This window comes from Fulmarus glacialis, unplaced genomic scaffold (assembly GCF_000690835.1).
Source record: "Fulmarus glacialis isolate BGI_N327 unplaced genomic scaffold, ASM69083v1 scaffold20200, whole genome shotgun sequence".
Taxonomy (NCBI): domain Eukaryota; kingdom Metazoa; phylum Chordata; class Aves; order Procellariiformes; family Procellariidae; genus Fulmarus; species Fulmarus glacialis.
Genome location: NW_009187368.1, coordinates 10,048 through 20,934, shown reverse-complemented (window position 1 = coordinate 20,934; position 10,887 = coordinate 10,048). Strand labels below are relative to the sequence as shown.

General features: G+C 40.4%; 1 protein-coding gene across 1 annotated transcript; it reads left to right on the top strand.

The window, feature by feature from the left end:
• The first annotated feature begins 1,416 nt into the window (after positions 1-1,416).
• On the top strand, positions 1,417-10,501 carry TEF (thyrotrophic embryonic factor). Its single transcript, XM_009574967.1, has 5 exons — positions 1,417-1,456; positions 5,038-5,394; positions 6,819-7,039; positions 7,685-7,896; positions 9,829-10,501. Exons 1-5 carry the CDS (start codon positions 1,417-1,419, stop codon positions 9,848-9,850), a joined length of 852 nt encoding a protein of 283 aa, XP_009573262.1. The 3' UTR covers positions 9,851-10,501.
• Positions 10,502-10,887: the final 386 nt, after the last annotated feature.

The window sequence follows — 10,887 nt, the reverse complement described above, 5'->3', positions numbered from 1 at the left end:
GATTATGCAGACAGCAGCTGTGTAAATAACAGCAGTGATGCTTATAGTCTTCATTGCTGATGGCACTTTTTTTTTCACTTTTTTTTTTTTCCCACCTGGCAGTATTTTTGCCTTTCTGAGTATCAGTTTGATTTTGAGGAAGGCTCAGATTTATCTGCACCGCTGTAATGCCCACTGTACTGGTGTATAATAAAATAAGTCCTTACGTTTAGGAATTTTGAGGTTGAGAATAATTTTTGGAACATCAGACAATATCCAGGGTAGACCACAGTGCAAGCAAGGTTGGCAAGATTGTTCCCGATGAGGGTCCTAGTTAAGATCTATTTAGTTTGTATGTCTAATATTGCACAATACTGTGTAAATGTATCCATCTTGTAATTCTGGCAAATATTTTTTCTCCTTTCTGTTAAAAAAAAAAAAAAAGTCAGCCTCTGATAAAGCCTCTGATATGTTGCTATGGTGCAGGATGCTGCAGTATATAGAATCTTGAATCTACAACATTGTGGGATTTCTTAAGATATTTCTTCACCCAGTCCTTTTTAAAGGGGATAGTGCCAGCAGGAGCAATTTAAATTCATGCATGGAAACTATGATGGTAGCTGACTGGGATATGGCGACTTTGTCTTAGGGGTGGTTTTCTTGTCCAGAATCATGTGATCTGGCCTATGGAGGTGTAACATTTTAAAATTAATACGATTCTGAGGTAGTGCATTTTTCTAAAATTAGAAACATCTGATACTTTTCCTTTTACTAGATGACCCCATTCCAGCTTGGGAAGGTGTTCAGCTTGATTCTCTAAAACTTGCATCTTGATTACCCCTCTCCATTCATGCTGTGATGAAGTTGAGATTGTTCTCATTCTTAAAATTTCTCCATAGATTTCCTTAGTCCACCTTGTACTGTTTCACTTCACGCTTTGTGGAACTTACTGCTTTCTGTTTATTTTGAGCTCTGATGCTTTTCTTGTTTGCATATTTGCAAGACAAAAGAAAGAACGCCTTCTGTGTTAGCAGGTAGTTACTCTTAATTTCACAAAAGACTTGTCAGTAGAATTGTGACTCAACTGACTCCAGAGGATCCTTGTTTATTTTCTGTTCCTTTACAGTATAATGTCACAGCCAAGATGTTAAATAATTACTAATTTACTTAATACAGTGGTGTGTTTTCAGCAAGCTTTCCGAGAAAAGACCCTATGCTTTTTGTCTGGAATGCCTGTTGACAAAAATACAATTTTCTGTCTTATTCCGTGAGAAACGGTATCAACTAGCTTCAGTGTCCATTTATAGTCTCCACAAGCTACCTATGGGTTTTCCAACTGCCGTAGGTAATTTGACCACCCAGTAAGCAAGCAGGCTTTCTAATCCTTCTGAGCAACAGAGGAGGACACCCAGTTCCAACTGAATGCCATCAGCCGGAATGCCCTGCCATATACCAAGTATATCTGACCGGCCTTGCTGTAAGTTGTTGTCATGTACATTGTAGGGATTAAATAAATAAAAATAATAATCTTTTTATAAAAAGTCCTGCGGGGTAGGGGAAGAGAGTTAATATTCTGGAGCAGGAGGGTAGGTGTCTGCTATTAATTATGAGCTGCTGCATGCTCTCCAAAGGATGCCTTAATCACCAGTTGTGTGCTGCTGTGGCAGGAGGAGTGCCTCAACAAACATCACAGTAATGGGCATCGGGAATACAGAACCCTATAACCTGTCTTGTTCCATTGTTACAAGTGGGACTAAAGATTTATGGAGCCATCAGCCTTAGTCTGTATAGTGTTTTAAATATAGTTTGACAATATTTTTTGATGAACGAGGGGGACTTTGTCAAAGAAGTTTTGTTCTGTTTTTGGCTGGGATAGCACTTGACAGTTGTGCCCAAAATGTCTTTTGGTCTGGGTTTGGTTTGTTTGTTTTTTGTTTTTTTTTTTTGAGGAAAAACCAGGATGTGGAATGAAGCTCTTTCCAGGCTGTTGCTTTTGGCTAAACCAGCAGTATTTCCAACAGTTCAAGAACTGAAATGCTCTGCCTAAATTACTTAGCATAAACTAGTGACCTCTCTGTTAACAGCAGATGTACAGCCTAGTTAATACGTCACAGCGGCAGAATGAGGGGGCTAAATCGGACATGAGCTATCAGCTGCAGAAGTACAGTCCAGATTTATCAGGGTGACCTTGAATCACTGCAAATGGAGCCTCTTAGAATACTGCAGCTCTCCTGTCAGGTAATACCTGTTTACACTATAAATATCTTCAGAGAATTAAAGTTTCAGGTCCCTGTGCTGGGGCAGGTGGAAACTTACCCCTCAAGATGCAAGGAGTTAATTAGTGTTTCATTAGATATTGTGCACCCAGCAGGATGTTGTGCAGCAGAAATAAAGATTAAATGAATTGAAGGAAAGCCAGTGGGAAAACGTCAATGCAAAAATGATCATACAACAGTTTTATCTTTTTACGTATCACGTTTGAAATACATGGGCACCCAATATGCATATTAACTTCTGCTATTTTAATTTGCTTCAGATATTGCTGTTAGAAGTGAGGGGGGAGAGAGAGAGAGACAGTATGGCTAAACAAAGACAGCACTGGGGGCCCAGTGCGTGTCCAGTTGTCAATGTGTAGCAAAAGGAAAAAAATTCAGATGGTCTTCTCACGTGAAGAAAGGATCTAATCTGGTGTGAGCCAGGGACAGTAGCAAGAGGAAGTTGGAGGGACCACAGTCTTTTCACGTTACTGAAGTACAGCAGGATGATGGTGCACATCTAAAAGGCATTAAAAGATCTGAGAAGAGCCACAGATGCCATTGGCATCTACCTTCTGAAAAATATTTGTGAGCATTATGTTTAGTCTACTAATCACTTAAGGTTTCTTTTCTCCTCTGTTGGAGATGTTGTATTAGGTGTTGCAGAACGAAAGCACTGCTGGCTTGCGTTAAAACAGGCATAAAGGAATACTATTGTTTTCAAGAGTAAAGAATGATTTTTCTTTTTTTTAGTTGACGTTTTGACTCAACATTCACAAGTTTTTTATTATGTTGATTAAAAAATAAAGTGATTTACAAAGAATTCATTATTGTCACTTGCATTTGTTTTGGTGATGTCTTTACTAGGATATCGTCTGCAACCCTCAATGTAAATCTGGGTTTGGTTGTGCAGGACTATGAAAACCTTATGGAAATAACACAATCCCTGATTGACAAGTTGGATGTAAAATGGCGGTTCCAATTTGGTGGGGTGTGCTTCAGTAGTAAGTGAAATTGCCCTTATATGTGAAGTAGAGTAGATGCTGTTTGTTTTCTAGCTTCAAGTAGGAGCTATTTAGAAACATTCAGGTTATTTGGATCATGACTGTTGACCTGCACATTTGCTTTGCCCAAGTAAAGGGTAGGAAAGTTGCAAAACTCCCCTGCAAAAAGGAGTTTATAGCAGGGATAGGAGTTGGGAGTTCAGAGGCAGCAGTGTGAAGTGGCAAGGGGGAAGGCCAAAAGCTGCAAGATGTTGTTAACAAGGCTCAGGTCCCAGAGCCACTGGTCTGAATTTAACATGTTCTTTAGGTACTTGCTCTTAGTCCCAAGTCTGTGGCTGGTGAATGTTTTCTCAGCTGTTTAATTTAAAATTGGTATCTTCTTTTGCATAAAATGTTCAGAGTATGGTAGGTTAAAATGATAATTTACTTTGTATGGCAGCACTGTTCTTTAAGCCATAAAAAGCTCTTTCAGTCTCAGTTCCACACCAGCTAAGGCAACAGCGGAAGGAATGCCAGTTCTATCAGAATAGGTTTTATATAAATAGGCTTTTCTGATTTAGAGCAGAGTTTCACCCTCACTCCCACCCCCGGTAAAGAAAAATACTCTTTTAGCATGTTGTAGTTAATCTAGAAAACCCTAATGCCAAAGATTTGTGCATTTTGTCGGGCTAACCTGTGTGAGTAGTGGAGATCCAAACTGGTCCAGTGTGTGTCCCTGGAGTCCTTGTTCCATTGAACTGAATATTTGTCAGCTTCCATGGTAAGAACTGATTTGCAGTTGGTTAGGTTACAACTGGTGACCGTTCCTTTTGACGGCAGCGCTGGCTCAATGCTGGCAGTGCTAGCACTGCTTCTGCAATGCCTCCTTCAGTGCTGGTAGAACTGCACAGTTACGTGGAGAACTGGATCAGGAAAATGACTTGGATTTTTTTTTTTTCTTTTCTGTCAGCTTATTTTTATCTCTTAAATTATGTAATTATTCCATAACTTGAGTTTTCTGCTTGGATTTTGTCCCAGACAATTGTTAAGATTCAGTAGCTATGGGGAACATAGAAACAGCCATTTTTCTGTAATATGTGCACTGTAGCATAGTAAATGGAGAAAATTTCATCAGTCTTTCGTGGCTTGGGGATGGGGTGTGGGAGTATGCTTTATTAGACATCTCCCCAAAGAGTGAAAATTGTATGTAGGTGCTCTGAGCTATCTATAGTGAAGAGCATTTGGAGCTATTGCTTTGTGTGGACATGCTGAGTCATTTCAGAAAGAAATGCTTCTAAAATACTGAGCAATAGACATCCAGGTCTCTGGTGTCCTGTGGACCTTTTGACTAATTTTCAAATGTAATCTGAAAACCCGTAGTCCCTCCTTGTTTGTATCTAGATTATTCTTCTGCACCTTCTTTCTTTGTGCATAGAATAAACTACTCTGCTTCCTCAGAGTTTTCTTAATGGCTTCCCATGTAATCCTACTTACAGACACTCACTTTCGCTGTCTTCCAAGATAAGCCTGTGAAAAACAGGCTATTTTGCAGTGACTGGTTAATAAGCTAGATGCAGTATTATATCACGTTTTGGTAAGTTATCACAGCAAAGGTGCTGGTCTTCAAGGCTACTCAGATGTCTGTGGTCTGGCTGTCACAGGGAGTCAGAGCACTCCATACTGAGTTACATATGAATGAATGTTGCCTTTCAACATCTGATTTTTCAGATCGTGTCATGAGGCAGAACTATAGCTTACCAAATTTCCTTTCATTGGGATTTTGTTAGACTCTTAAATCTTGAGTCTCTCCTGTGTTGCAGCTTGTACAGTGACCTACTTGTATCTTTCAGATAAAGAGAAGGAGAAGATAAAGCTTGAGGAAGATGAGGCAGCAGCTGCTAGCACTATGGCAGTCTCGGCTTCCCTTATGCCACCCATTTGGGACAAAACTATTCCTTACGATGGCGAGTCTTTCCACCTGGAGTACATGGATCTGGATGAGTTCCTGCTGGAGAATGGAATTCCTTCCAGCCCTACTCACCTGGATTTGAACCAGAATCCACTCTTGCCTGTGGCTGAGCTGGAAGGAAAGGAGTCTGCCAGTGCTTCCACTGGTTCTCCTGCATCATCCTCTTCCACTGCAGTCTACCAGCAATCTGAAGCAGCTTCCAGCACAGGTAGATGGAATAATATGGGGCTCTGAGGGACTTCTGTTATTCTTGTATTAAAAGGTGCCTCTTTAGATCAAAGAGGAGAAATGCTAACCTGTCAGTGTTAGCTGTGGCAGGTTAAGTAGCACAAACATGCTCAGTGTAGAGCCTTAGTCCACGTGTGAATTCATGAAGATGCTGCCTCTCCTCTTCTTCCCCTCCCCCTCCTGGAAAAAGTGAGTGTCTCTCAGTGTGCAGTCTGTCTCTCTTCTGAAATTAGAAGAGCTGAAACACCAACATAAAGTATTTGCTTTCTTGGTATTGCTAATCTAGGGAGAAGCTGAACATGTTGAGAAAATAGTTTCTCAGGTTATTTTACAACAGACAAGTGTGACAAGTCATTTGTGCTACCTTGGTGGCTTGGTCTGCTTGGGTGAACTTATGCTAGCTTAATGTATCTCAAATAACAATGCTTGATAGAAAAACAAGGAAGCAATCTTTTCATGCTAGCCTGTGAAATGTGAAAAGTTGTGTTGATGATGCAGTTTGATGTGGTGCTTTGAAGTGGGAATGGAGGAACAAAGAAACAAAACTGTACTTAAATGGTACTAGGAAACTTCTACTCTTTATTTGCAATATGGAGAACTTCTCTATTAAAGAATTTAGCAGCTCAGTTTGCTCTAGATTTGGAGTTTAAACGTGATAGCCACTAAACTTTCACAGTACTATTTTATGAGCAGACTTTACAGGAAGCATTTTGCTTAGGGCCTCTTCGGTGAATTTGCGAGAAAAAGGCAAAATGTGGAACTCTGTCAATAAGACATAGGGTGTGGCTTTTTTCTAGGTGGTATATGAAAAAACTTATTCATTGATCACTACTTCAGATTGCACTGACATTTGCAATTCATGTGTATGAAGTTTGTAAACAATAGATAAATATGACAAATTTCGTATGAACGCTATCAGTATCAGACAGTCTGTTAGGACAGTTGTTTCCATGTGGCGAAGAAGTAGGAGTTGCATATGTAGCAAACCCACCTTCATTTAGTCCTTTTTTTGGAAATACAATTGTCTGACCTTTGAAGGACCCAGAGACCCGGGTCTTTGGGCAGGCTTTCTGTGGCACAAAACTCAGGCTGGTACAAATTTCTCACTTCTCACTGCTGTGGAGGGCGCTTCTTAAGTGTGCAAAGCATGCAGTTTTTGCCAAGGAAGTGTTAAGTCTTGTCTCGCATCCATCTACTCATGTCTGTTAGCCTGGCATATGTTCCTAGAGTTTGTATTACGCACTGGACCGTGTAGCTTCTCTCTGTACCAGCAGCTGTACAGCATCAAGCACACCTTAGGGAAGCACCAAATCCATTAAATACTTTCCACAGTAGGGCAATAAATAGAGATACCCAAGTTGGCTTCTTTGCTGAATGTATTGTAACTTCTCCTATTGTTGCCAGAGTCCCCACCACAAAATGAGAGAAATACTCCCAGCCCCATTGATCCTGACTGCGTAGAAGTTGAGGTGAATTTTAACCCTGACCCTGCTGATTTAGTGCTGTCCAGTGTGCCTGGTGGTGAGCTCTTCAATCCTCGCAAGCACAAGTTTACTGAAGAGGACCTGAAACCACAACCAATGATTAAAAAAGCCAAGAAGGTTTTTGTCCCAGATGAGCAAAAGGTAACAGATTTATTGCTGCAAACTTCTCTAGGCCTTGATCAAAGTTTCTGACTCTTTGCCCAAACATTTTGACGTATAAAGCTAAGGCGCTATACCTACGTGATTGGGCAGAAGCACGGCCAAGAATAGAATTGGCAAGTCAACTGCTGTTCTTGCTGTTTTGCTGGTTTGGTATCATGAGATAATTACTGGGCAGAAGCAACTTACCATGCTATACACAGAAATTAGAAGTAGAAGAATTGTCAAGTCACATCCTCACCAACTGCACTTCTGAAGGCCATTGTATGTATTTGCCCAGCATTATGTCTAATCCGGCAGCCCAGACAACAGAACAGGTTGTTTTCTGTGGAAGTTCATTCCAGAATTGAAACAAAGTAAAGGGAGCATTTCAGCTTGACAGCTTCTTAGTAGCCAAGTCTCTTAATCTCCCTAGTTCTAGCAGTACACTTGATTTATCCTAAACCGAGACTTGTGTAAGGATGAAATCTTACAATACTGTGTTGCCTGCGTTTTGGTGTCTGAGCCCTGCAAACCAATGAAGAGATTATTCAATATAGCAATCAGTGTGAATGTCATTATACAATAAAGAGGTTTAATATAGTTGTCAGGTTGACATCTTCTTTTTTTCTTTCTTTTTTGCTACAGGATGAAAAATATTGGACAAGGCGAAAGAAGAACAATGTGGCAGCAAAGCGTTCCCGTGATGCTCGGCGATTAAAGGAGAATCAGATCACAATTCGGGCAGCCTTTCTTGAGAAAGAGAATACGGCCCTGAGGACGGAGGTTGCAGAGCTGCGCAAGGAAGTGGGACGATGCAAGAACATTGTTTCTAAATACGAGACCAGATACGGACCCTTGTAAGCACACCCCTTTTCCTTGTTAGGGCTCCTCGGTTTAGCCTCCTAGACTTCTCTGCCTTCTGTAGAGACTCCCAGAAATAAAGTTTGTGGAGGCTTTGCCATTTTGCATCTGCAGAAAAAAAAGCCCAAACCCTGTTTCTGTTGACACAACTTGTTCAGGCCCTTTCCTGATCATTGTGTTGCCCAAAATCTTAGTGTCCATATTTACAACTTTTTGTTTTTAACACTGATAGACCATTTTCTGATGTCATACTATAGAACAGATTCACCTGTCTGGAGGAATAGATGTGGATCCCTCCTGACTGGACAGGGCTTTTGCTATCTGTTCTAATCTCCATTTTAAGTGGAGAAAGAGCCTAGGAGACTCTCCTTGCTTTTTTCTTTTTTTCTTTTTAAACTCCTGCTCTTTTTTCCCTCTCCACACCCCCCCCAGTAAAATAGTAAAACATAATTTTAAGATATCAGTAGATGTTGCTGGGCAGCATCATGAAATTATTTCCTCTCCCATTCAGAGGCACTAGAAAGTACCTGTTGTATAGAACTCTTGTTCCTGTTGAAGAGGAATAGGGGAACCTTTAGGACAGGAAGACAGGAATATATTCAATGTCTTGTAAAAACTGAGATATCTCGAGGTTAATGCAGAAGTGTTATGCAGACCAGAGTCAGTGCAGTGTGGATAAAAATACTGCTCAAACATCTTGGTAGGTTCTAATTCTGGATAATTTCCAGAAACCAAGGAGAGAGAACAGTAGGGGATCTCTCACTTTACGGATATGGACAAATAATTTGCTGTGGGTTTTAGGCTGTATTTCTACCACCACTCCTTTTTTTCCTTAGAGGGACTTCTCTCTTGAACTGCTGATAAAGCAGCATGTTACACTTAACTGAGAAGTAAGGGAGGTTTAGAAAGAGGTCTGGCTTGTTAGGCTGAACCTTGAGGCCCATATGTTAAGGAATTGCCAGTACCTTATGCTTTGGAAGAAGGTTTTGGGTTTTGTTTTGTTGGGGTTTTGTTTGTTTTTTGGTTTTTTTTTAAGAAACAGACAAACAAGCCACTGTTACTTTACTGCACCTTACCTGTTGTACAAGAGCTTGAGAAAGAGTTTTGGTCCTTTGCTTCGTGAACACTCTATGGAACAAGCTACACCCACTCTAAAAATTAACAGTTTACCTCACTATCTCCTGTGTAGCAGCATAGCTGGTCTCTCCATGCCTGCTGGTTCTCTCTCCAGCATATTTCATGTTACAAAATTAGCACACAAGACTTGCCCTCTTGGAAGTAATCCATTCTCAGCACCAAACGCTGCTTCAACAGTACGTGGTGTTAAAAGAAAAATATGTTATGTGTGATGTTGGGACCTTCTACATGACCTACAAGAACCAGAAGTTTTAACAGAAGTGTATGTCTAGAAGTCCTCTGAACAAGAGAAGCTATCTTAAGATAGTGGCTGTGTCAGAACTCTTAGGCTACACTTCCTGGGCTAATATTTGTATTAGGGAGTAAATGTGAGATAGAAGATGTTTAGGCTAGTTGCCAGTTCCCCTATTGAAATCTGAAAAGTATATTAAAAAAGCATTGGGGTTTCTTTTCTATACTAAAGACTTCTTGCCTAATTTGTCTTTTAAACATAATGTGGAAATTGGTATGAGTTTAGACCAATTGTGTGTTGACTTCTTAAGGAAGTGGAGAAGCAGGCTAATCCAGAATGCTTAAAGTAAATGTATGCTTTGAACCATCTCCCCCTCTGTTATGCTCCTAATTTGACTAGAGTGGCTCCTCATGCAGTGTTGGTCTAATTTCTTTCAAACATACTAAAAATTGTCACCCTTTCAGCAGGGGTTTTTCTTTCACAGGGTGGTGTGTGGTGGTGATGGTGGGAAGTATGTTATAAATAAATTGTCACACGTAACACTTTGCTTTGTTTAAAGTGACTTATCTGATTCCGAGTGATGCAACTTTAAAGACTTTTAAAAACAAAGAAACTAAAAAGCACACATGAATCGCCAGTCTTCAGAGTGAGCAGTGAAATCTATGAGGTGTCCCAACACAAACAACTGACGATGACTCTGCCTGCCTGCTTGCCTGCAAGTACCCCATCTGAACTACCCAGGGCTGGGCATGATGAAAAGTGCAAAGTCTCCTTAATTCTGTATATGGCTTTCTTATCTGTCTTTCTCACTGTAACTATGAACTACAATAAGCTTACTTATTGGGGTTTTGTCAAGACACTCAAAGTTCATGTCTCAAAGTCTGTTAACAGCCTGTGTGAATAGTGACTCTTTGTTTTGACACTTGAGTGGAAGAAAATAGGGAGTTTTAAATGAAAGTGTCTATATATATTAAGAACTGCTATATTTTAAGACTCTTTTCCCTGCAGTAGAATGAATTTTATTTAATACTGCAGCTCACTTCTGGTACAGTGTAGCATCTTGTGGAGTACTGTGAGCGCAGAATTAAAGACACCAGGAAAACAGCAGTCCGTGATGCGTGAGACTTCCAGTGCAGAAAAGTTCAGCAGATGTATTGAAACAATCCGGAAAGCACCACAGTGTGCCATACAAAGAGTAGTAATAAACCTCTATCAAATGACCCATGTAATAGTAAAACACTTTGGTTGCTTTCCTGCTCCACAGCTACACTGCTGTAACCTGCCTTTTCCTTTGTTTTTTTTATGAGGCTTGCTTTCTTTTATGGTATCTTGCTGAAACAAGATCTGTTCTTCTGTTAGTGATTTAGCAATCATGGAAAAGGTGCTAGTCTGAGCTGCTGATCCCCATGTCTTTTGGCAGTCTGAAACTACCAAATGAGTATTAGCTCCAGCAAAACAATGGCTATTAGCTGCCATAATTCAATTTTCTGTCTCTTGACTACTTGAGAACTGCGGTGGCGAAAGAGTACTTTGTTTATCTGTTTTATAAAACAGAAACAACCAATGGTTTCCCACAGTTTCAATGGGCAGCTTAAGTATCAAGACCTTTCTGCTGGTG

Excerpts from the sequence above, each read along its gene's own strand:
- TEF (XM_009574967.1), top strand. The coding sequence starts at position 1,417 with ATGCCCTGCCATATACCAAGTATATCTGACCGGCCTTGCT. Across the intron at positions 7,040-7,684 it reads TTGTCCCAGATGAGCAAAAG|GATGAAAAATATTGGACAAG; the intron begins GTAACAGATTTA and ends TTTTTGCTACAG. Across the intron at positions 7,897-9,828 it reads GAGACCAGATACGGACCCTT|TGACTTATCTGATTCCGAGT; the intron begins GTAAGCACACCC and ends CTTTGTTTAAAG.